The 27,912-nt window shown below is 37.8% G+C and overlaps 1 protein-coding gene across 2 annotated transcripts in view; it reads right to left on the reverse strand.

The window, feature by feature from the left end:
* The window catches only part of ZDHHC17 (zDHHC palmitoyltransferase 17), a 92,672-nt gene extending 65,152 nt beyond the window's left edge, over positions 1-27,520 (reverse strand). Inside the window, exons 1-2 of one of the 2 annotated variants that reach the window (XM_073900625.1) lie at positions 27,250-27,518; positions 1,757-1,860 (exon numbers count right to left, since the gene is read on the reverse strand). In XM_073900625.1, the coding sequence (XP_073756726.1) occupies positions 1,757-1,860; positions 27,250-27,342 (197 nt within the window). In that variant the 5' untranslated portion in view covers positions 27,343-27,518. Of the gene's footprint in view, positions 1-1,756; positions 1,861-27,249 lie in introns of both variants that reach the window. The other variant, XM_073900626.1, reaches the window with a different exon arrangement.
* Between the last annotated feature and the right edge of the window lie 392 nt (positions 27,521-27,912).

The following is a 27,912-nucleotide window of genomic DNA, read 5'->3' on the forward strand; positions in this document are numbered from 1 at the left end:
CACCACCCAGACCAGTTCGATTCTAACCCCCGAACTGCATGAATGGACTATGGAGTAACCTCTAGAAAGACTGACAACTACCTGTATTCATTATAATACTAAAATCTCTGCCCAAAGAGGAGCACAAGCCTCATTTACATAACATACAATGTATGCACAGGCATGTTTCCTTTTCCTTAAGGCACGTGTGCAACTTTATACCCACCTCTACATGCAATGACAAGAATCCCTTTTAAAATATTCATTCATCATAACCCTACATAAAAGGTACCCATCCACACTTGCTCAGGGAATCACAGCTTTGCAAGTTACTCCCCGTGATCTCCTCACTTGCTGCAAATAACATTTACTTGTGCAACAACTCCACCTGGTCTATCTGTGACTCATCAAGAAGTGAACTCACATTGGTTTGGTTACACTAGTAACTAGTAACCAGAGTTCTCTCAAAGCCTCATTCCAAAAGAGAAGTCATTATTTGACCTGTCTGGTGGTTCCCAGACAGGGAAGAGTCCACTCGAAAGGCTCATCTACTGAACCTCACTTAAACTCATTAAAAGCTTCACCTTGGGGGTTGTTTGTCAAATGTTTTAACATCACAGCTGCTTAAGAGGATGGGTGACAGTTGGGTCCAATAAGAGACAAATCAAAAAGCTTAAAAGCAAAAGCTGAGGAATAAGATATCCATATGGGCTTTGAAAAGCTCAGACATATCCCTGGGAATCTAGAAGGCTATACACAAGCTTAAGGTTGTGTGCACATGTTCAACAAAGACCAAGGAAGGCCCGAAACTCTCAGGTCTAATTCACACACACACACACACACACACACACACACACACACACACAGTTCCTCAACAAAGATCAGGCTTACTGGTACGTACACACACACACACACACACACACACAGTTCCTCAACAAAGATCAGGCTTACTGGTTCTAGGGATTTAAGAAGTTTCTCTCCAGTCATTTACTGACCACTACCTAACTGAGCAGAGGTTTCAGTGGCCACACCATGACAAAAATACACACTTTAAAGAATTAGTTTAGATATGGTATAAATAACAACAAACCCCAGAAGAATCTGATATAAAAACTATCACCTCAGGGGTGCCTGGGTGGCTCAGTCGGTTAAGCGTCTGCCTTTAGCTCAAGTTATGATCTCAGGGTCCTGGGATCAAGCCCTGCATTGGGCTCCCTGCTCAGTGGAGAGTCTGCTTCCCCCTCTCTTTCTCCCTCAGTGCTCTCTCCCTCTCTTGCTCTCTCTCAAATAAATAAAATCTTTTTAAAAAAAACTATCACCTCATAGAATTTGAATAGTCCGGTTTTCAATAAAAAAAATTACAAGACATGCAAAGGAACAAGAAAGTATAACCCATTGGGGGGTAGCAATTAATAGAAAACTGTCCCTGAGGAATCCCAGACATTGGACTGACTAGAGAAAGACTTTAATCAGCTATGTTAAATCTGTACAAAGAGCGGGACGTCTGGGTGGCTCAGTTGGTTAAGCGGCTGCTTTCGAGTCCCACATCGGGCTCCTTGCTCTGCAGGGAACCTGCTTCTCCCTCTCTCTCCCTCTGCCTGTGCTCTCTCTGTCAAATAAATAAAATATTAAAAAAATATCTGTACAAAGAGCTAAAGTATGAGAACAATGTCTCACCAAATAGAGAATTATCAACAAAGAGAAATAAATGCATGTGCTCATATTTCACCTAAAATACAGATGTCAAAGAAGAAAACAACTACAACAAAAAACTTACTGTGTAGCCTTGACTATGTCCCATGTGCTGTAATCATCAATATGAGTTTTCCGTCCAAGAGGTTCACCATATCCATGGTTATAATGGCTTTGGGGTTTGATTTCCTGTTAAAGAGTAAATCACACAAAGGCAAAAGTTCAGAAGAGAGGTAGAGAAAACGTTTCAATATTTTACTACCATTTTTGCACTGTTTGAACAATGTTCACTATTGAAATTAAGTTTTACCTTATTCTGAAGTCTGTACTCTTCAGAGAAAAAGCATGTTCAATAGATCTACCCCCTGTGCACACTCAAAACAGAAAAGCTGTGAGACTAGAAATTAGTGACAAATCTGAAACAAATTTATCTTTAGCTCCATAGAATTCTTACTTCATCAAATCAACTCTCATTCTCTCAGACCAATTTTTTTTTTATTCCAGCATAACCCCTACCTTTAACACTCTATTTTTTATTTTTAAAATTTATTTGAGTACAACTGACATGCAATATTACATTAGTTTCAGGTATACAACACAGTGATTCAACAACACTCTTTTTTTTTTTTTAAAGATTTTATTTATTTATTTGACAGAGAGACAGTGAGAGAGGGAAAACAAGCAGGGGGAGTGGGAGAGGGAGAAGCAGGCTTCCTGCCAAGCAGGGAGCCCAATGAGGGGCTCAATCCCAGGACCCCGAGATCATGACCTGAGCCGAAGGCAGTTGCTTAACCAACTGAGCCACCCAGGCACCCCAACAACATTCTAAACTCTATTTTAACACCTAACACTCTACTTTAAAACCTTCATCACATGCCAAATAAACTCTAAGGTGGTAAAGAAACAAACCAATGGAGATTATTCTTCTATTGTTTTCAGATACTATCTTTTCTTATACTCCTTTATGCTGGGCTTGTTAAACATCTACCGTTAGGTGAGTAAGGTAACAACGGGGCAGCTCTGATAAAATGTAAATCCACTTAAATAGTTCTAAAAAGGTCAACAGTTAATTTTAAACTTTTACAGAATATTACATCCATTCAAAGCTCGTACGCTGTAGTTTTCTATTTAAAATACAAAATTTGTTACACGTAGTCGGCTCCCTCAATAAAACACAGCACTAAGATACAATTATTTTTCCTTTATATGACAACACAAAACTAAGCATGTTTGGCCTGCTACACATAAAGCACTATATGGTGTACTGCAACCTCAGGCCAGGACACGGTAAGGCCAATACAAAGTTTAAGAGGTTGCCAAAAAATTCAGTCATCAAGATAGAAACTGCCCAAGTGTCCATCAATAGATGAATGGATAAAGAAGATGTGGTATATCAGCCATAAAAAAAAGAATGAAATCTTGCCATTTGCAGGAACATGGATGGATAGAGGGTATAATGCTAAGTGAAATAAGTCAGTCAGAGAAAGACAAATATCGTATGATTTCACTCATATGTACAATTTAAGAAACAAAACAAAGAAAAAGAGACAAACTGAAAAAGAGACTCTTAACTATAGAGAAAAACCGATGGTTACCAGAGGGGAAAAGGGGATGGGTGAAATAGATAAAGGGGATTAAAGAATACACTTATCATGATGAACACTGAATAATACAGAGAACTGCTGAATCACTATATTGTACACCTGAAAGTAATGTAACACTGTACGTTAACTATACTGGAATTTTTAAAAATATATTTTAATGGATTCTGTTTTAAAAATCAAAGCCAAGGGATGCCTAGGTGGCTCAGGTGGTCAAGCTATTGCCTTCAGCTCAGGTTGTGATCCTGGGGTCCTGGAATGGTGCCCCACCTCTTGGCTCCCTGCTCAGCGGGGAGTCTGCTTCTCCCTCGGCCTCTGCCCCTCCCCTCTGCTCATGCACTAGCTCTCTCTCTTTCAAATAAATAAATAAAATCTTTAAAAAAATAAAAAAGCCAGCACACACACAAAGAAAAATCCCAAACATCAACCTTTTAAATATAGACAGCGTCAGTATTGTTGATTTTTCCTTTTGCACCAGGCTCCACTGTGGCTCGGAGCAGCACTGCGAACATACACCAATACAGTCACTTGCCTTTCACAATCCAGAGAGGAAGGACAAAGTAGGTAAGAAACTTAAGTCACATACTAGAAGCAAGAACCTTCCAATAATAAGTTAAAACCTAAACAAAGGCAACATAAGATCTAAAAAGTAGTAACTTTAAAACCTATTTCAATTTGAAAACCTGTTAGGGCAAACTGCTATTCTTATTTACTAAGGACAAACATTTTGCTTTTACAGACAAAAAACCAAATATTTATAAAATACAAAATAAATCTTTTTAAGGCTTACTATCCTAATGCTTCCATGTGACTTTAATTCCATTTTTATCCCCAGAAACCTCACTCATTGTACAAAATGATTAAATTGTACTCTTAAGTTTCTCCACAGACCATTCTGCCTCAATGACATTGCCAAATGTTCTAGAAATGACCTTTTTCTTCCAGTTACATTTTTAAATTAAATCTCTGTTTTACCCATCTATAAGGTTTTTGTTTTTACTTTTTGATAAAAGAAACTAGATTTTTTTTTTAAGATTTATTTATTCATTTGACAGAGCTCACGCACAAGCAAGGGGAGTGGCAGGCAGAGGGAGAGGAGAAGCAGGCTCCCCACCGAGCAGGGAGCCCGATGTGGGACTCGATCCCAGGACCCCGGGACCATGACCTGAGCCGAAGGCAGCCGCTTAACTGGCTGAGCCACCCAGGTGCCCCAGAAACTTGATTTTTTTAAAAAAATAACTTTAATATATCCCTACAGTAATTCTAGAGAGGTAAAGTTATTCCCACTAAAAGGCAGAAGTAATGATGTTAAAGCAAATCTCCAGCCTATTTCATTTCAAAAAAAAAAAAAATTGCAATACAGATTTTGAATTATCTTTTTCACTTTTAAACAGACTGGAAACTGATTCATCTGTAGAAACAGTACCCCATCACTGTGACAAATGACAACACTCTCTATTAAGATAATCACCACTATCAGTAGGCCTAGGAATAACAATTGTAATTTTTTAATTTCAAAAACATAAAGAAATACACTGTATTCATGTAAATAAGTATATCTTCAACAAATGTACAGATTAACTTTTCATTACAAATTTGCTATTACATATCAGATACATTTTCAACATATAAATATTTAATGATAATTTTAAATTGTATAATTTTTCCTTGATTTTTATGGGAACCGAGAAACAATTTAATTGATACTTGCCAAGAAAAGAATTTAAAAATACATATGTAGATCACTGTAACTTTTAAGAAAGCAGTAAATCCATCAGAAGCAGCTTGGTGTAATAGAAAAAGTCCTAGACTGGGAGGCTACTGAATTCAAAGTCTGCCACTTTCCTATCTAGGTTATACCCAGGGAGGCAATTCACTACTACAGGATTCAGGTCCCTTATCTGTAAAAAGACAAAGATAAATAAGACAAGGACACGGTTCCTCTGAGGTCCCTCAAGGACCAACAACAGGGTGTCCAAGAGCTCCAAGGCTTAAGCCCTACTCTCAATTCATTTACTTCTTAAAGAAAGGCCTGTGTTATTTATCCTATCTTTAGATACTGAGGTTTTACACAAGATTAATTGAAAAAAAGATGAAGCCGCTTTTTTTAAAAAAAGTTCAAAAACTACTAGATTACAAGTCCTCCAAGATGCCTTCTAAGGCTAACACACAATGATTTTCTATATTGGAGTAAAGAAAGTACAGCCACAGGAAGATCCTTAAAGTACTTAGTTAACAGCCAAAGGTTCTATTTTGTTTCGATTTTTAAAGATTTTATTTATTTATTTGACAGAGAGAAAGAGCACAAGCAGGGCGAGAGCAGCAGAGGGAGAGAGAGAAGCCAGCTCCCTGCTGAGCAGGGAGCCTGATGAAGGGCTCGATCCCCGGGACCCTGGGATCATGACCTGAGCTGAAGGCAGACACTTAACCGACTGAGCCACCCAGGCGCCCCAACAACCAAAGGTTTTTACAGTCCTGGTAGTTGTTGAAGAGAACTGAAGGAAGGAGAAAGCAACTCCAAAATCTAAAGCGAAAGTAGTAGACAAGAATGAGAAGAGCTGGAATAAGCTCAGCAGCTGCACACTGTTGCAAAGGGAAATCAACATGACAGTACTTAAACTTATACAACAGGTATAGGCAAATGTTGGCTGGTATATCAAGATGACAGATGCCATAATACATGTTTTTTCACATGTTCCAGTGGAATATAACCAATCAACTAGTTACCAAGTGTCCGTGTGCAATCTAGTTAACTTTGTTTTAGAATGCTAGACCTATTAAATCTTTAGTTTACATTTATTTTCATTTTTAAAAAAGAGGGACGCAGTATTGACCAAAGAATCCTCTATGGCCCAGTGCTTATTACGTTTATTAATTAGCAACTGAATACAGATGTTTTATAAGTGCTCTAGGAGAAAAGGTTCTCTAAGAATTGATTCGATGGTAGAGTATTTCTGAAAGAATAAATGTGCAAGAAGAGTAAATTCAGGAATATTCAAGTAAAATAGGGTAAGGGAAGAGATTTGCCCTACCACTGAGTACAATATATTAGGAAGGAAACACATGCAAAAATAGGAGCAATGCAGTAATGAACAGGGCAATGAAATAGAGCTTGAAGAATAAGAATTAGAATCAGGAGGAAAAGATGTATTATTCAATAAATGGACAAATGGCTAGCCGTTTGGGATAAAAAAAAAAATTTAGCAATCTCCAACATAAAGGCTGATATGCTTGCAGGAAAGATGTTAACAAATATAGCCAAAGACATAGTTTCCTTAATGGCAGATGATACTGAAATGTGTTTGAAAATAACAGGGCCACACAAAACAGAATTCAGGGCAGCATGAATGGAGGCTTCCCAGGTCAGCCACACTCCCAGAAGAACATACAGATGCCTATGTGAGAAAAGGATAGGGTTCTCCTCGTGAGAGAAGGATGCATCTTCCTTCCTCTTCTTGGAGGAATGTGTGCCCCTCCTGGACTCTCCTGACTGTTCTGGAAACTCTGGCCAAATACCAAGTCTAAGTAACTTGTTCAAAAGGCTCTAGGATTTTCTTCAATGTTTACTACAGGACAAGGCAAACTGCAGGTCAATTTCCCAGGCTTCCCAGAAATGTGACTATCCCCTGGCAGGACCAGGCTCCAGCCTACCTATTCCCACCTCACTCCTCATACATATGAGGTAACTTCCAGCCAAACCAAAGACTTAAATATAAGAATACTGGCGATAACAGTCCTAATGTAAGCAAAACCAAACAAAACAAAGCTCTGAGAAAAGCATGAATAACATCATATTTGACAAAATGGGAAAAGGGTATGAAGATAATTCAAAGGGGGCAAAATATAATTGCCAGGGAGAGAGAGCACACATGAACATGCAAAAGAGACGAAAAAGACACCACAATTCCAAATTAATTAAATAAATGCATTCCCAAACCCTCCCTCCAAAAAGAGGGAGAAATCAATTTAACAACATTCTAGGACACAAACATGTTACCCACAAGGCACATGTTACCGGCCTATCTCTGGTGCATAGCCCACATTACACAGAGAATTAGCAAGCCAGCAGGGATGAACTATATGCTTATGATTTGTACTGTGTAAATGTCTGCGGTCAGGTATCACTCTAATAAGGCAGACTCTGAATCAAGAAGTTAAATGTACTTAATTATATAATTTTGAGTCATTCAAATTTAATTCCATTAAATGTATGAGATAAAATTAGAGCACCATAAAGGGTTACTGACAAGAAGGAAAGGAAAAAAGGTCTATGCATACTTGACTTATTTTTAAGTCCCAGCTAAAACTGACAAGCCAAATGTGAGACCTTCTTAAAACCTGAGGTAGTGATGAACTAGATTCTATGTATACCATAAGGATTTTTTTAAAAAGGAATATCAATTATATATAACAAAAAGACAGCATAAGCATAAAACAAATACCAAGGGAACAATAAATAAGGAAAAGCAGTAGCCATCACATGATTATAAAAGGATTTAAAAAGTGTATTTAGTTAATATTGCCAGCAGATGGCACTACACTCAAGCCAGAATGCTTTTTTTTTTTTTTTTTTTGATGCTCTCTCTTTAAGGGAAGTTAGACAAAAATGATTTGATTATAAAATGGAAAGATTTAGAATCAATTTTTTCAGTAAGCAACCGGTCCCATATATTACATATTCAGCTGCAGTTCCAGATCTCTGCCTGACAGTACATGATTGCTGCTTCTAATAGAGTCCAACCTGACTCACAGGTCCTCATACTGGAGTAATACCACCACTGCCTGAATCCAAACTATCAAATTAATCTTGTTAGCTTCCAACAAATTTTAGAGTAGGAAAGTGTTCATCATCACCTTCTAGCTTCTTTAAAAACTGGCTTCCACTTCATTTCCTTCTAGGATTAATCCACACATATACAGATATTTGTAACAATATACATAAATTTGGCATACATTTTTTTCTTTCCACAGGCATTTGATGAGCAAATGCCTATATGTACATTTTTCTCTCTCCTATCTCCTTAAAAATAAACTTTATTTTTAGGATTTTTATTTAGGATAGTATAAGATTTACAAAAACAATTCAGAGTTCCCATATTCTGCACACCCAGTTTCCTCTAGCATCAAAATCCATCATTAGTACCGCATATTTGTTGCAATTAATGAACTAATACTAATACATTATTATTAACTGAAGTTTATACTTTATTCACATTTCCTTAGTTTTTACATAATATCCTTTTTCTGTTCCAGGACCCCATCTATGACATCACACTACACTTAAGTTGTCATGGCTTCCTAAGCTTCTCTTGGCTATAACAATTTCTCAGACAGCCCCTTGTTTTTAATGACCTTGACAGTTTTTTGAAGAGAGGTAGTCAGGTATTTTGCAGAATGACCCTCAATTGGGATTTGTCTGATTTTTTTTCATTATTAGTCTAGAGTTATGTGTTTTTAGGAGAAAGTGTTGTTTTCTAATTTAACCTAATTTTTAAAATTTCTTTGAACACTGCTATAACAATCTTTATTCATCCAAATATCTTCATGTAGTCTGTAATCATAGTACTCATTTTATATTCTTCCATTTTACATTTCTTCATACCATTATAGGTAGTTTTTATAAGTAATGCTTTGAACCACTACAAAATATTTAATTAAACATTTCCCAATCACTGAAAATTTAGGTTATTCTTACATTTCCTAACTAAACTCAGATGTTATTTCTTAGGCATTCCATTCTTTGTCTTCTAACAACCTCTTCACCAATGAACATAAACTATGACAAGTCAAGAAGCCTATCTTAAATCATTTGTGCACTCCCAGTGCTTAGCACAAACAGAGCCTGGCATAGTATTTAGTGCCCTTAAAGGAAATTACAGAACAAATGGATGGATTTTCCCCACTACTAAAAAATACTACCTTTAACTCATTTTCCTCTTTTTAACTGGAGTAAACTTCCTAAAGAGGAATTCTTAAAGAGGATGAGTATTTTATGGTTCTTGATACAATATGTAAATTGTTTTGCAAAAGGATTATACTATAATCCCACCAGCATCGTATAATTAACCATTTCTCCATAAATTCGCTAGAACTACTCTTATTTTCATTGAATTCTTCCCCTAATTTAAGTAAAGTAAACAATACTTGATGTATTATTTAATACTGGGTGCCTGGATGGCTCAGTCGGTTAAGCATCTGCCTTAGGCTCGGGTCATGATTGGGTCCTGGGATGGAGCCCCATGTCAGGCTTCTTGCTCAGCAGGGAGTCTGCTTGTCCCTCTGCCTCTGCCCCTCCCACTCTCTCCAGGCACCACCCCCCACCCCCAACCCCCCCAACCCTGCTCATACACCTAATCGCTTTCACTCTCTCAAATAAATAAAATCTTTAAAAAAAAAATACTTGATATTTTAACCCTCAATATATTTTCCTATTCTATGTCATCTTTTGAGAATTGCCTATTCTTATCCTTTGGCCATTTTATTCTATTTGAGGCCTGAAATTTGTTTAATAGATTTGAATCAGATTTTCACATATTGAGAAGGTTAGATATTAACCTTTTTCATACTGATCTAAACACTTCTGTTGTATTTTTTAGTTGTTATTTATCCTTTCAATATATTTCAAGAATTATACTTTTTATACTCACAATCTTTTTCTTGGGCCTTTTGGCCTTGGGCCTTTTACATTTAAATGCTACTGTAATCATTTAATGCTACCCATTAAATATTTCCAGTTCTCTTCCCAAGCACATAGCAGGATTATACACCATGCCCTTTGAAAGTTAAGTGAGTCCAAGTGACTTTTTTTTTTTAACTAATATAATATGAATAAAACAGACATGTTGCTTTCAGAGAATAGGTTTTAAGAGCCAGTATGCAATTCCTCATTCTCTTTCCCTCTACCATGGAAAATGGCAATATTCCAGAAAGTAATCAGTCTAAGTCCCAAAGCAGCCACTATCCAACCCACAATGCATGTGTACTGCACACTGACATGTAAGCCACTAAGACTTTAGTGTGGCTACTGCAGAAAAACCTAGCTTAATCTGACTAATACAACTCCGAGAATTATTTTGGTAAAGAGTATGCAATGGAGAGCTACATAAAGCATTTTCATTGTATTTTGGAGCTTGATATCCAGGATAACCTCCACATCTCAAGACCTTTAATGTAATAACTAGTATACAGGAGTACTGCTAATGTTCAAATTTATCTTGTATCTGGACACATGGTTAAAAATATTATTTTGTTTTTTGATGATTTCTTTGAGTAGCCTAAGAATACGTATTCCAAACATTTACTCCTCCAAGTAAATGTGGTATTTCACTTCCATGGCATATGACATTGGCAAAAACATCAAATGCAATATTGGGGAAAAAATGATGACAGTACATCCTTATTTCCTTACCTTTTCTTTCCATTTTAAAAATGCAATGCCTTTATTGTTTCTCAATTATATATAAAGTTGTTAAATAGTATTCAAATACATTCCAGAGAATGAGTAACATTGTACTTGGATATAAATACCCAACCAACCACCACACCCTTTCACTATAAAATATGTCCAATTTCATATTTCACTTGAGATTAACAATCAGTTTTACCCTCCAACTATAGGATTCTGACTAGCCTTCTTTTACTATTATCTCCTACTTGGCCTGAAAATCTTATGGAAGTCTCTCTCCACCTCTCTGCTTCCTGACCTTCACACACAGCCAACTCTTCTTAACCAGCAGCCCAAGTTCAAGTGCTGGCCACTTTACCAACTTGGCCCCAAAAAGCTAGGGCAGACACAAAATGTCTCATCTGTGGCAAATCTGAGGAAGTACCTTTGAAGCACTCTAAGTTTTGTTTTTTAAATGTATGAGTCAAGTGCACGTGTACAGTAAGTTTTAAATTTAATTACCAAATTGCAAATATGATGTCAAAGAAACACTGAAAATCCTAAAAGAAGAAAGGCAAAAATTCCATCTTCAATTGAGAATAAAGGCATTTATTAGGCATCCAGTTCAGTAGGCAATAGATAATCAGGGAGTTCTGAGCAAGGAAATTACAGATATCTAATGATGTTTTTCCTCCTCACCATCTCCACAATATATTCTTCCACCTTCCTGTATAATTTATTAAAAGGCATTTCTAACTAGCAAAATGTTTACATTAAATCGCATTCAAGCCCCCAAAATTTCAGGTGCAATTAATTAGCTACCGAGTCTTACTACTTCTTTTCTCAAAACAAATCCATCACTTCATTTTTGTCTTGCCTCTACAATATCTTCTCAAATGGTCTATCCACCTTGCTCTTCCAATCACTCCCCTGCTTAAAATCCTTATAATCCTGTAAATAGGGTTAAGCGGTAACATTTCAGTAAGCATGCAAAATTGCATGAACTGGCCCCAACTTACTTTTTCCAGCTTTAGTATCCACCTTCTAAGCATCTTAAATGTTTATGTGTAACAGCCATCCCAAGAAGTCTTGTATATTAAAAACCTCAGGGTCCTTTCACTCATGTTAGCTATTCCACTCAGAAGGCACACCCCATCTCAGATCTGGCAAACTTTTACAAATCCTTCAATTCACAATTCAAATGTCACCAAAGCCTTCCTCGTTTCCCTCAGGAAGAGTAGGCAATCCAGTTTTCTGTGTTCCCAATGCTCTGCAAACAAATAATTACAGTACTGCGTGATGATGTATTAGTTTCCCACTACAACTATAAGTTACCACAAACTTAGTGGCTTAAAACAACACAAATATATTATCTTATAGTTCTGGAGGTCAGAAGTCCAAAATCAAACATCAGTATCAGAAAGTGTCAGCAGGGCCACACTCCCTCAGGAGGTACTAGGGGAGAAGCCATTCTTTGCCTCTTCCAGCTCTGGTAGCTTCCAGCATTCCTCGGCTTGTGGCAACATCACTCCAATATTCCAGGCCCACATCTCCAAATCTCTCCAGTCGGCTTCATATAACCTTCTGTGCATGTGTGTTCAAATCTCCCTCTGCCTCCCTCTTATAAGGACACATATGATTGTAATTAGAGTCCACCTGGCTATCCAAGATAACCTCCCCATCTCAACACCCTTAATTTAATTGTCCCTGCAAAGACTTTTTTCCATTAATAATGTAACAAAGGTTCCAGGGATTAAGATTTGATCTTTGGGGGGCCATCATTCTGCCTACCACAGGACAGGAATAAAGATAGAAAAATGAGAAGTAAAGAGGCAAGTTCATACTATATAAGCTGGTGCTGTCTGTAGTTTCCTCTTGGCTATCAAATACCCTCAATCATTAGTAATAATGTGGCTCTTTTCTGTGGAGCATTCTGAGAATTCTGAAATTCACCTCATGGAGATAAACAATAACTCTTTCCTTGACCAAACTTTGGTCAGAGTCCTCTGAAGTCTCTTCTCAACTAGGCCTCGACCTTGTCCTCCCATATCCTTACTGGGACTGCACAGTCCAGCTTTAGCAGCTCAGAGAGAAATTCCCATCCTTGATTTCTGATCATCCTGACCTGCTTTCAGCAAGAGTCCTATTAAGTCAGTTCAGCAAGAATCCCCCTGTCCTTGATGTCTCCTCTTAGTATTTCTATCCACTGACCCCCTCATTCTGCTTATTGGCTATAAGTCCCCAGTTGTACTTGCTATATTCAGCACTGAGCCCAGTTCTATTCTTAGGGGCTTCTTCTCCCCCTATTGCAATAGTTCCTGAATAAAATTAATTTTTACCACTTTAACTACTGTCCAGCTCTGGTTTTCTTTGACAGAATCTCTGTAACATCCTCAGCTGTAGAAGAGGCGTTCTCCAGCTCACTTCTAAAAACTCCTCCTCAGCTCTTATGCTACTGGTATAACCCTGGAGTTGCTTATACTAACCAGGTAACTATCTTTTGGTAAGTTTCTTTCATGATGGCTCTAGCCTAACTAGCCTCTAAAGTGTTCACCTGGTCCAAAGGAAACAACTCAACATCACTACATAAACAGAGGAAGCCCTCTCTTCTGGCTTTTCCACGATAGGACTATTTTATGTATCCCTTACCTTTATGCTTCCCAAGGAAAGCAGCAGCAGCCCCCAGTCTCTGGGCCTTCAATAACTGCAGGCGACCCAAATCACACTTTTCCATGAATTCTCTAATACTCCACTAAGCATCCCAGCAGGCATCCAGCCATAGACACATTTTCCCTCCTGAAAAGTCCCCCAGTCTTTCAAAGAAATTGTTTGCAACCCACATAGAGGACAATATAAACACTACAGCATTCCCTTTTGGATTAATAACCCTTCAAAGAGCCCTTCCTCTCAATTAAGTCTCCTTTATTTTGTATAAGCTGGAGGTAACAGAGTTTCAGAACAAATCATGGCCACTTCCCAGCAAGTTCAGCATCTCTGTTTACACCACAGGGATCCTTTGTCAGCTACTGTCCTCAGCTTTGAGCTCCTGGAAAAATGCTTAGATGACACAAAAAGGTCCCACTTAATCCTGTTATACACAAGTATGTCATAAATTACTTCTTTCTTACCTAGTATTTTTCACTTAACGTTATGTTTCTGAGATTCTTCCGTGCTGATACATGTAGTTCAATACAACTGCTAGATGGTACTCTGTTATATGAATAAACCACATCCAGTTTCCTACTGAGACTTTTTGCTACTGTAAACCATACTACAATGAACACTCATACAGATCTCACCTGTAAAAGTTTCTCTAGGGTAAGCACCTAGTAATAGAACTTTTGGATAAAAAGATTTTAGTATCTTCAACTTCCCTACCATTAAATTGCTTTCTAAGATGGTAGTACCAATTTAAACTCTCACTATTAATGTTTGAGTTTTCCTTTCACTATATTTAGATTTACCAGACTTAATTTTGAGGAAATATGATGGGTACCAAATTACACCTTGTTTTAATCTGCATTTCCCTGAAGCAAAGAAAATTTATCCAGGAGAAATCAACTCTATCAATGCTGATGAAAACTCAAGAAGGATAAGGACCACATGCTGACCACTGGATTTAGCAATCTAGATGCTGCTTTACTTTGACAAGGTGGGGCACATGCCAGGCTGGACTGATTAAAGAAAAGATGGGAAGGAAAGGAACTGGGAACAGCAAATATAAGTAACTCTTCTGAGGAGTTTTGCTATAAAGAAGAGCAAAGAAATAGGGCAGAAGACAGAAGGTAAGTGGGATCAAAGAAAATATGGTTTGATTTTGGGATTTTTTTTTTTTTTAGGATGGGAGCAATGATCGTTAGTAGATATAATCTGATAAAGCCAAAAACTGACGATGGAGGAGTGTGAGAACCGCTGCAGAGATGCCATAAGTCAGCCTGAGAGAATAGAAATTAGTGTAACCAAACATATATAGAACTTTTATGTTGAAAACCACAAAACACTGATGAAAGAAATCAAAGAAGATCTAAACAAACAGAGAGACATACCATATTTGTGGATTGGAAGACTTAATATGGTAAAGATGTCAATTCTCCCCATACTAATATATAAGCTTAACGCAATTCCTATCAAAATCCTAGCAAGATTTTTTGTAGATATAGACAAGATTATTTTAAAATTTATATGGGAAGGCAAATAAAGTAGCTAAAATAATTTTTTAAAAAATGAATAAAGAAAGCGGGGGTACTCAATTTCAAGACCTATTATATAGCTACAGTAATCAAGATGGTATAGTACTGGCTGAGGGACAGACACATAGATCAATGAAGCAGAACACAGAACCCAGAAATAATCACACACAAATATGCTCAACTGATCTCTGACAATGTAAAAGCAATTCAATGGCGGAAAGATAAGCTTTTCAACAAATGGTACTGAAGCCGCTAGACATTTACAGGCCACAAAAAGCCCAAAACACAAAAAACCTCAACCTAATTCTCATACTTTATGCAAAAAATAACTGATCCTGAACTTCAGTGTTACCTGTAAAACTATAACTGTAAAAAAGAAAAAGAAAATCTTTGAGATCTATGGCTAGGGAAGGAGAATCTTAAGACTTAAAAAAATACAGCCCATAAAAGTAAAAACTTATAAACTGGACCTCATCAAACTTTAAACTTATGCCATGAGAAAGATCCTATTGAGGCTGAAAAGACAAGGTGACAGACTGGGAGAAAATATCTGCAAGCCAAGACAAAGAACTAGTGTCTAGGATATATTAAAAACTCAACAGTAAAATAAAGAATCAATTGAAAAAAAAAAAGGGGCAAAAGGCATTGTTATGGGCTGAATTGTGTCCCCCAAAATCCATTTGTTGAAGCCAAGATGCCAGTACCTCAGAATGTTACTGTATTGGGAACTAAGCCCTTTAAAGGGGGAATTAAATTTAAATGAGGTCACCAGGGTGAGCCCCAATCCAATCTGACTGGTGTCCTTAAAGGAAAAGGATATCTGGACACAGACACCAGGGGCACCGTGAGCACAGAAAAAAAAACCATGTGAGGACACAGCAAGAGGGCAGCCATTTATAAGCCAAAGAGTGGGACCTCAAAAGAAACCAAACCGGCTAATACCTTGATCTTGGACTTCCATCCTCCAGAACAATGAAAAAATAAATTTCCATTACTTAAGCCACCTTGTATGTGGTATTTCTATGCTCTAGCAAACTAATACAAAGAGACATTTCACCCAAGAGGATATAAAGATGGCAAATAAGCACATGAAAACATAGTATCATTAGCCATTAGGGAAATACAAATCAATACCACAATGGCTTATCATCATCTACTATTCAAATGGGCTAAAATCAAAAAGTATCAATACCAAATGCTGGTGAAAATGCAGAGATCAGATTACTCATACACTGCTGATTGAAATGTAAAATGTACAGCCACTCTGGAAAACAACTTGACAGTTTCTTGAGAACACTGACATACAACTACCATATAACCCAGTAATTGCGCTCCTGGGCATTTATCCCAGAGAAATGAAATCTTTTTTCTTAAGATTTATTATTTGAGAGAGAGACAAAACATGTGCATGGGGAGGAGGGGCAGAAGGAGAGGGAGAGAATCTTAAGGAGACTCCATGCCCAGGGCAGAGCCCAACTCGCGGCTCAATCTCAAGACTCCGAGATCACGACCTGAGCTGAAATCCAGAGTCAGACACTTAACTGACTGGACCACCCAGGTGCCCCATGAAAACTTATTTTTACTTTACCTGTACACAAATGGTTAAAGAAACTTCATTTATAATAACCAAAACCGGAAACAATCCAGATATCCTTCAACAGGTAAATGGTTAAGCAAACTGTAGTATATCCATATACCACCCAGTAATAAAAAGGAACAAACTAATGACTGACTGCTACAACCAGATGAATCCCCAGAGAATTATGCTGATTGAAAAACGCCAAACCCATAAGGTTACATACCACGATGATTCCATTTAAATAACATTCTTAACATTAGAAAACTATAGAAATGGGTAACAGATTAGCATGGTATACAAGGGCAATACGAAGGATCTCTGTGATATGAAATGATCCATATCTTTACTGATTCAATATCAATCTACTGGTTGTGTTATTATACTATAATTTTGCAAGGTGTTGCCACTGGAGGAACCTGGGTAAAGGGTACACAAGATCTCTTTGTACTTTTTCTTACAACTGCATGTGAATCTAAACTACCTCAAAATCAAAAGTTTAACTTAAAAATTATCAACTTAAAAATGTTAATTTGTACAATTTATCATAAATAAAATATGCCTTAACAAAAAGAGCTATGCAGTAGAAAATATTTTTAAAAGGCATACACATTTTTAAAAAGCCATCCAGATCAGTGTTGTCCAACAGAACTTTCTGCAATCAGATATATTCTACATTTCTATGCTGTCTCAAACAGTAGTCACTAGGCACACATAGCTAACAAACACTTGAAACTTGACTAGTGTGACTGAAAAGCTGAATTTTCTATTATATTCACTTTAATTAATTTACATCTAAATTGCCACATGTCACTGGTGGTGGCTACCACATTAAACAAGACAGGTCTAGACATTACAAATAATGGGAAAGAAAATTATATGCTACAATGGAACTACATCCAAAGTATATTCAGAAAAAATGCATTGGTTATATACTTTTACCTTCTACTATATAACCTTCTGTATTCCTTAAATATTTGACAATAATCATGTGTCACTTTTTTTAAAAGCCAAAAAACCCATACTCCAATCTAAATTTCTGATACCTTAAAAATTCATATATACTATTCAACAACATAGAGCAAATCAGATGTTAGGATAAGAGTTCAGAAAGTTTTTCTTTGGTCTGCTATGTTATGGTTCCAGATTCTAGTTTGTCAAAGTTTTTTTCCCCAAGGATAGTCTTTCTTGGATTTGGTTACATTCAATTATCCACAGAAAAAAAGAAGACAAATAATGATAAAACAAGTTTAAATAATGGAAACTTATGAAATCAACTCAACTAACTTCTTACATAAACAGCTGAAAGAGCTTGGATATTCACGAGCATTCAATCAGAAAGCAAAATTCCATTAGAAAGAATGTCTATAGTTTATTAATGATCATAGTTGCAGAATTACAAATAGAGAGTAGTGAATACTTATAATTACAGCAAAGGATGATAATACAAGCAAGAGTGGGACTCTTCAAAAAGGTTTAGGTTTAAACCCAAGGTGCCTAGACTCAAGCCAGCAACACTTGTCCTCTCATCAGCTATTCCACAGATTTGATACTAAGAATATTTATCTACAACCCCTCAAACCCCTCCCTCTTGATCACACCTAGGGTTATTTCATTTCCTTTCAAGGAATTTTATTAATGAAAACATACTTTACCTTATACGTTCAGAATAAGCAGGGGAAAGAAAAAACAGAATAAATGGAATAAACAAAAATTTTGAAGAAGAGTGTTTTTAAGAAAATCCAGTTTTAGGATTTCAAGTCAAATGATAACTCAAAGAAGTGGACTTAGAGCAACTGCCAAAATTGAGTCCTCCCCAACACCTTTAACAAAAGCTGAGAGTAATTCTGACAGAGCTTTTCAATTATATAGTCAAAAATAATTTGTTTTGACCTATTAAATTATATGGCAAAATATATATAAGGATTATGGGTTTGGAGTCAGAGAGAGAGTTTAGGTTAATATAAGCTGCCAACTACTAATGACATGAACCCAAATAAATTTCTTCACCCCTCTGACTGCTTCCTAATCTGTAAACAGTTCAATAATACCTGCTTTGCAGAACTCTAAAAAGTAAATGAGCAGAATACTGAAATAACCAAAATGTCCTTCAGTAGGTGAATGAGTAAACTATGGTGCACCCACACAATGGAACATTATTCAGCATTAAAAAGATGAGCTGTTGAGTCATGAAAAAACATGGAAGAAACTTAAATGCATATTGCTAAGAAGCCAATCTGAAAAGGCTACATACTATATGATTCCAATTACATGACATTATGGTAAAGGCAAAACTATGGAAACAGTAAAAAGATCAGTAGTTGCCAGAATTAACAGGGAGGGAGGGATGAATATAGACGGAGCACAGAGGATTTTTAGGGCAGTGAAACTATTCTGTACACTACTGTAACAATGGATATATGTCATTATACATTTGTCAAAACCCAAAGAATATATACCAAAAGTGAACCCTAAAGTAATGTATGAACTTTGGGTGATAATGATGTGTCAATGCAGGTACATAACAAATGTAACTCTGATGCAGGGGAGGGTGGTGCAGGTGTGGGAACAACAAGTATATGGGAAATCTTTATACTTTCTGCTCAGTTTTGCTGTGAACTCAAAACTGATCTAAAAAATAGAGCCTATTAAAAAAACTTCAAGAATTTTTTAAAAAGTAAATGAGGGCATTTGCAATCACAGCTAACCAGTGCCTGGCAAATAACAGTCAATCAACTCCATGACTGTATTATCACTTTCACATCGCGCTGCACTATAAAAAAGGAGCAACTGAGTTCAAGCGGTTTAAACCTGGATTCTAATTCAGTTCTGCCAGTTACCAACAAGTAACTTACTCCCTCTGTGTCTCCATTTCCTCATTTGTAAAATAGGTATAAAAAAGTGTGAGAATTAAATGAATGAATATATATGCAAAACTGTTCAGAATAGTGACTAGCTCATAGTTAAAATTTGATAAATGTTAGCAATTACATTATCAAACCAAAGAGATAAGATGAAAAGCATACAGTACAATGTCTCATACATTAAATGTCAAATCAGCTTCCTTCCTCCTCCTGTTGTAAACCTTTTCCCACATATTAAGTATGTATCAATGGAGAACAAAATGTGAGAGAGTTTTGTAAGAATCATCTCTGGAACTTTTTCAAAATATACATACCACAAATCCACATACTAAATTAGAAACTTTAAGAGGTGTGCATGGAAATAGATGTATTCTAACAAAGTTCTCCATAAGATTCTAATACACACACACACACATTCTTAGTTCACAACCCATCTCCCACACAAATGCGGTTCTGATAAAGTTATTGAATATCAGTGACTCATGGGATTCAATGCACTGAAACATATATTTTAATAAATATTTCTTTGAGTTTCTATGTATTGTCCCAATAAGGGGCTGACAAATATAACCCACAGGTCAAATCTGGCTCACTACCTGGTTTTATATATAAAACCAGGAACACGGCACACCCAATCATTTCCATATCGTCTTTGGCTGCTCTCATACAACCACCACAGGGCTAAATAATTGCTACAGAGACTATATGACCCACAAACTTGAAAATACTTACTATGTTGCCTTTACAGAGTTTCCCAACTCCTGGTCCAGATTATTCATACAGAACACTATTCAGTAACTCTACTAGAACATTTGGCATTAAGAATGAGTTCAATGTAATTACAACATCTCTTAAAGCATGTAAAAAACTAGATGACTGGAAACAAAGCAAATAAACAGTTCTTTCAATTAAGAATATAGAGGACAGAAATAATTTTGCCTGCTAGCATTCCTTCTTTAAGGAAACTGTTCTCCCCTCAAGTCCAACCAAGAGATCTTAGCAAATTATAGGCCCTATTTCATGGTCATAAGAGTGGAAACAACCTAAATCAGGAAAACGCAGTGCCACTTCCCATCATGGAATAAGGGAAGACATGCAGTCCCTCTCTAATGGTTAGTTAAAATTTGAGATATATGGAAAAAAAAAAAGTCAGCATCCATGTCGCCACTATAGAGAAGAAAGAAGCTGCTCTACATTAGGAGAAAATAGAGCTGAAATGCAGAAATGAGACTAGATAGAAAACAGAGTCTTGGTGACATTCTCGGCTCAAGTTCCAGGTATCCTTGAGTCCAAATGCATCCCTGCCATCCTAAATTAGGGTTATGTAAATCAGTAACTTCCCTTTTTTGCTCAAGTAAGTTTTAAAAGGGTTTGCAACTCAAGGATTCTAACACAACAAGCAAACTCTTCTATTTAGCTCACGGAAGGGTTTATTTTTTTCATTTTTCATGAAAATAGGGATAGTTTTGCTCATCCCTCATTAAATCCTTCGTAAGTTAACAAATGTTAGTAATACAGAAACTTATTTTTAAAAAATTGAGAAGGGTAGGGGTGCCGGGGTGGCTCAGTCAGTTTATTATCTGCCTTCGGCTCAGGTCATGATCTCAGCGTCCTGGGATGGAGCCTCCCCACATTGGGTTCCCTGCTCAGCGGGGAGTCTGCTTTTCCCTCTCCCTCTGCGCCTCCCCACTTCATGCATGCACTCTCTCAATCAAATAAAATCTTTTTCTACAGCCATACCACCCTGAATGGGCCCGATCTCGTCAAATAAAATCTTTTAAAAAAATTTGACAAGGGTACAGTACAGTAACATCTTAATCAGTAGTTACTATTTTTCACTTGATTTTTCCTAGTATTAAAGAACTGAATTTTAAAAATATATGTTAACATATATGCAAAAATATATATATATGTTAACATATATGCAAAAAAAAAACAACACACTTCAGGTACATTTATCCCCCTCATCTCCATCTCCTCAATAATAATCATTGATAATCAGAAAGACAAGCTTAAGACATAATATTGTGATTTATCAAAGATTCTATCATATTTAGTGCTTATTAACCCTAGAAAATGCAATAATCATATGACAAATTTTCACCAACAATTAAAACAAAAGCAAAAAATAATATCCCTTTATAACTCAGGAAATTAAGTTCTTTGCAATATCTCCTTTACTGAAAGCTGAAGTTTCACCACACTTTCAAATTAGCTGCCTGTGTAGTTCTATTTTAAGGATATTTTAATAGAAGATATTATCCTACCACTGGAAAATTATTATATCGGATGAAAATTTTATTTGTATATTTTATAAATACGATATCACCTTGAATCAATTTTTCAAACTCCAAAGTTTAAAGTATTTGATATTTAATTTTAAATTACCTTTCTGTACTAGAATCTAATTACAAAATAATACGAGAGTTAGATGATGCTGTCAAAGAGCATTTCACATAACCCTGATATTGAAATGCTTTTTGGATTATGTGGTTGTAAGAGGTTCTGTTAAAAAGCACACTGTATCAAGATGCCTTAACTAACAAATCCTAACTACCCTAAAATAACCTTAGGATACTCTCTAAAGGAAAAGAGGTTTGCCATGGGTTTTTAATTTTTAACAAAATTTTAACAAACTCACTTTTGTCTACTGTGAGGGATCTGAAGGCCTACAGTTAATCTTTTGTCATTTTGCAATGCCTTATTTTATATTCCCCATTACTTTGTGGCCTATCAAAGTATGAAGATCATACTTAGATGTTCAATAAACTTTCCTCATAACAAAGCACACATCTTTAAGAAAATTAAAGATTAAAGAAAATTAAAATCAAAATAAGAAAAAAGCTTATAATAAAGTCCTCTGCCCATATTGCTTGAGAATTACTAACTTCTTACCACAACATTAATACTAACATGTATTGTGTTACTAAGTGCCAGACTCAACTTTATATATATTATCTGACTTAACCTTGACAACAACTTCATGAGGTAGGTGCTATTATACTCCCATTTTAGTCTGGAAAATTAGGACACAGTTTAGTAACTTGCCCAGGGTCACATAGCTAGTAAGTGGCAGCACTAGGATTTAAACTCAAGCAGCCACACTTTTAATCTATATCTTCTTACATCTATCCACTCCACAGTCCATTCTTAATAAATACTTTTGAGATGATGGTCTCAAACTAAATCAAAATAATGAGCAAAATAAAACAAAGAAGTCAAAACTGTTAAGTGGCATTTCTCACAGCCAAATATAATTTTTTGCTTTACAGGTCAGTAGTTTTCAACTTTGGCTTTTGCCACAATCTATGATGTCACCAATTAGTTGCATTTTCATTTTACATCTATTGATTCAGTGGTTACCAGGCTTAAGGTACAGTATTTTTAAATCTAAATTACAACTATATGACCTATAGCACTCTTCCTGAATAAAAAAAGGTATCAGATTCTAAAGACTTCCAGAAAGACATGTTTTAAAGGGAAAGAATATGCCAGTAACCTATTAGAAGAAAAACAATTTTCAAAGGAATTTTCTATCTACTTTCTGAAAGCAAATGATTTATTTATGTGTATACATGTGTATCTCTAACTACATAATAGGGCAAATAATAGTAATGGAAAAAGGCAAAATCATTTTCACTAAAGAAAAACTTCAAAAAGATTTTATAAAATCTGATGGCAAGAGAAGTAGTAATACTTTGGCTTAACGTTTTTTTGTTTGTTCTGGTTTGGGTTTTTTTTAAGATTTTATTCATTTATTTGACAGAGAGAAACACAGCGAGAGAAGGAACACAAGCAGGGGCAGTGGTAGAGGGAGAAGCAGGATTCCGGCCTAGCAGGGAGCCCAATGCGGGGCTCGATCCCAGCACCCCGGGATCATGACCTGAGCCGAAGGCAGACGCTTAATGACTGAGCCACCCAGGTGCCCTTGACTTAACGTTTTAAACAAAGGAAAAAAAAATGAGACATGAATATGGACAAAATTAATGTGAAGCAAAAAATGTTGCTATTTTAAAAAAGAGAAACTAGAGAAAAGGCAGTAACAGAAGTTTTGAAATTGATTAAAACGGGAAGCAAACAAGAGATGAAAGCCCTAGATAATCTAGGCAATCCAGTTCAAAGCTCTTGAGTCAGATCTTGCTGAAACAGAGAGCCCCTATAATAATACTCTGGCAAAAGGAGGTATTGTGGCCTCATTCTATGAAAGAGCTAGGACGGCTTACTGAGGATATACTATGGCTGAAAGGGAAGAGTGGTGATAGCAAGGCAGCTGGATTGTAGACCAACATATGGTCTCTATCTCCCTGCTGAAGTCATTCTTCTAACCATTTGAGGGGACAGAAATCTGACACTGCTTACAGGCTAACCAATTCAGCACTTATTTGGCTTCTGTTACGTGTTTCACAAGATGTATATATTCCCAACCAGATCATTAACTTCTGGAGAGCAGAAGCTATCCTAGCCTATTTTATTTTCACCCATATAACCTAGCACAGTGCTATGTATGTAACAGATAGATGCTCAAACCTACAATCACAACACCAGAGTTTAAGAAATCTTAAGAGATCTAGCCTAGCCTCTTTCTTTTTATCTGAGATCAGGGCCTGAGCTGAGATCAAGAGTCGGACGCTTAACCAACTGAGCCACACAAGCGCCCCTAGCCTATCTCAAAAGCAAAGAAACTAAGAGTAGTTAAATGTCCAATAGCCTAAAGTCACAGAGGTAGGATTAACATCCCTAATCCCATGATAATCAGTTCATCTTTTTCCAAATAGCCTCTAATTTCTTCCATTATGATAAAATGAATAATCACCTACTTCATCAGAAAACAAAGTAAGAGCACCAGTATTCACTACATGCTAGGACTTTCAGAAGGCCAGATCTGCTTGGCAGCCTATGTGCCTTGGTCTGGGATGACTGCTTTATAAACATTATATAAACATTTATAAACATTATTTTTTTTACTTAATACAATAAATACTCTAAGAGATATTAACCCAATTTTACAAATGTAAACTGACCATGGTAACAGCAAGCAGCAGAACGCAGATTCTGTTTGTCACCAGTGGCTCTTAACCACTATCCTATACCACCTCTCGTTGAATTTAACACAAAAATCCCAAAGTCTCAAGAGTCCAGCACAGTACCTGACCCAAACAAAATAAAGAAATGTTTAAAAGACTGACTAAATGGATGGGTCATTTAATTAATTAAAAAGTATGGTTCTCTCATAGTAAATACTTCTAAAAAGCAGCTTTCACTGTTCATCTAATTACATAATCCCCTGAGAAAGGGTTTAATAGTGAGCAGTTTGCATACTAACAGAAGATTTAAAGAATGGCTAATTTCCTCATCCTACAAATAATTCATCTGTTCAACAAAGATTAAGTGAGAAACTATTTTTGTGTCACAGTGTTAAATTCGAAGATAAGTAAAATAAAACTTTTTACTACAAGATTCTATTCCATAAATTAAAACCCACACAAGTCTCTAAACTACTTACCAAAAAGTACATCTCCCTCCTTCTTTGGTAAAGGAAAAAGAAATAACATTAACTGAACACCTACAATGTGACAGTTCTTAATCCTCAACATACAGTCTCGCTTAATCCCTTACAGCTAACTGAACTAGGCCACATTTCCATTTCTGATGAACAAATTTGGGCTTTAAAAGATTAAGTACTTGTCTCAGGTCCCTTAGCTAATTACTACAAATTACAGAATTGGAACCTAAGTCTGTCTGACCAAAAGTCTATGTTCTCTCCTAAAAGGAGTTCAAAGTATTATTTTATTTGCTCACCAAAGCATAGAATGGGTTTCTTTCCAAGGGAGACTGAAAACACTGCTTATTTTAACAACAAAAAAAGAATATATTATCACAATCCTCACAATAGCCTATTAGTTATTATCATTTCATACCATTATTATAAATGATGAAGCTAGAACTCAGAGAAGTAGCTTGCCCGAGAACATACTGCAAGGAAGCAGAACTTTACCAGATCCGCACCAGGTGTGCATGCAACAGTAACCACAAGAATAATGCAGAAAGACCTTAGCTCTTGTAATTCTAAGCTTAAGATGCAAAACATCTAAATTAATCAGACCTTGTGTTTGCTAGGTGAAAAAGAATGGTAGGGGCGTCTCCATGGCTCAGTCGTTGGGGGTCTGTCTTCGGCTCAGGTCATGATCCTATGGTCCTAGGATTGAGCCCTGCATCGGGCTCCCTGCTCAGAGGGAAGCCTGCTTCTCCCTTTCCCACTCCCCCTGCTCATGTTCCCTCTCTGGCTGTGTCTCTCTCTGACACAAGAAAGAAAGAAAAAGAACAGTAGATATCACTTATATCAACTACCACTTTCAATGATAAGTCTATTTTCTAATAATATTCTTTAAATAGCAACCTGAAGACTGGTCTCTAAATTTCAAGCCTACAGGCCATTTTATTATTACAAGCAATATCTCTCTGGATTTGTTACCAGTTAAAATTATTCCTAAAGTACCAAATAATGTACTATTTCACAAAGCAAAGGTCTGTTAAAAGAACAATGTTAAAAATACATAAAATCAACATTTAAGCATTTGAAACTTTCACAGGAATAGATGAATAGAAATATTCCTTAGCAATATTTTCAATGCATCATCTGAAAACTTTATTTCTTGGCATATTTTTAAGGCCTAAGTGTGAACTAAAAGAAAGGATGCGTCCAATGCCAGTTCTAAAAATGGTACTACCTTGGTCACAAAAATATTTAGTTTTACTGTACAGCTGTTTCTCAGAAATCCAGAGGAGACTTTTCTACTGAGAGTGGCTCAAGCATATTCCTAAGGAACAGTCCCACCTGTTTCTGGTAAATCAAAGTGATGAATAAGAGGATGGTTGAGTATTAATACACAGCATGTTTAAGTGTGCGTTTTTATTTACATTTTACTAAATAATAAAAGCATGCCTTAACCCAAAATTCAGAAATAAGTAAAATCATTCTACTGCAAAGTAGAATGTACTTTCTAACCAGAGACTTCCATGTTTGTTCCCCCCACTACAACACAAAGGTTGTCTTCTTCCCTTAACCCCATAAAAACTACAGGAGTTCTTCAGGAAGCTTTGCCACTGCCTGATCCGCACCTGACTGTGGATCATTAAAAACTTGAATGTACCACAAATTACTTCCAGTACTGAACTAGCACTAGCTCAGCTATAAACTAATAAGAGGTAAACAAGTACAGAATGTGACTGATCCTGGAGCGGGGCACTGTTTACTTACATGGGAAGATACTCATGTTGTGATGGGAAACGTGTTGCACTGTCCTCCCCTGGCTCCAAAAAACAAACAAACAAAACAAAAAACGGTACTTTGACAAGCTAGCGTAATCGGGGGTCTATTCCCAAAAGTTCTGACCTCTCTTTAAAGCTTAAAGACAAACGCTCAAATAAGGACACAAGGTGCCCGAGGTGCTGCCTGTGGCATAACCTGGAAGGACACCACTTTATCCAAAAACTGTTCTCCCCCACAGTGATGAGCTAAATGGGAGGAATAGATACTGTCATTCACCGTAGCGAAGCAAAAGAGAAAAAATCAAAACCAGACGCGCTCCCTCCTCGCCCCCGAGAAGCTTGGAGCAGGACTAGGGGCGTTAAGTTGCGGTTCCAAACCAGCACCAGGCCCCCGTCGCCTGTGCACCCGCGAGCAGCGTGGCGACAGAGCAGAACCATCAACATCTCCACCTCTGTCCTCTAGGCACAGCCAGGGACTGCGTCCCAGAGCCCGCCCCGACCAGGCCCGCCCCGCTATCTCCACCCCGTTATCCGCTCGCAGCTGCGCTCGGGCCTGGATTTGCCTCCCCGCCCTCCCCAACTTCGGCACGTTCCACTACCCCGACACGGTTAGGCCACAGCCCTCGGCAAGTCGGGGGGGAGGGGAAAGGTCGGGACCCGAAGGGCGAGGAATGCGCTCGGTGCCGTCCCTCACCTCTGGATGGAGAAGGGGCACGCAGCCCGCTTCGGTATCGTACTCATCCGGGCCGTCCGCCATCTTGGTATTAAATCCCTCCTCCCGCTGCATGCCGGGAGAAAGCGTTTCACCCTCGCGGGGCTCGGGCGCTGCGGAGGGCACGCGCGAGGGCGAGCTCGAGCCCCGCCGGAGGCGATGCGGCCGCCTCCTCCGCCTCCTTCCCCTCCCCCCGTGCCGCCCCCCTTTGCCCCCACCCCACTCTGAGGGCGGGGGCGGGGGGGGAGGGTCCCTGCGCGCGTGCGCGCGAGCCGGGCCAGCCCCGAGCGGGAGCGCGCTCTGCTGCACTGCGCTGGGCCAGACCGGCGGAAGGCTCTGGGCGTGGGCAGCGCGGCCCGGGGGCGGGCCCCGGGCACGAGGCAGATGTGCGCCGCTGTCCACTCCAGGGAGGCGGTTAAGAGACGACGCGGTAACGCGGGAAACCTGGCGGCCCGATGGGAGCAAGACGGAGCTGCGGCACAGCGTAGCGGAGAACTGGGGGCCTCGGGCTGCCGAGGCGGCGCACGCCCATGAGCACCTTGTCCGGCTCCGAGACCCCTTGGACTCCTTCCCAGGGACCGGGGCAGAACTTTCACCCGGCTCCAGGTACAAGGCTTTGGGCTTTTAGGCTTGAATCCAGACGTG

The sequence above is a fragment of the Callorhinus ursinus genome, unplaced genomic scaffold (genome assembly GCF_003265705.2).
Source record: "Callorhinus ursinus isolate GAN/ISIS: 27379988/994484 unplaced genomic scaffold, GSC_fseal_2.0 scaffold14, whole genome shotgun sequence".
In the NCBI taxonomy this organism is placed as follows: Eukaryota; Metazoa; Chordata; class Mammalia; order Carnivora; family Otariidae; genus Callorhinus; species Callorhinus ursinus.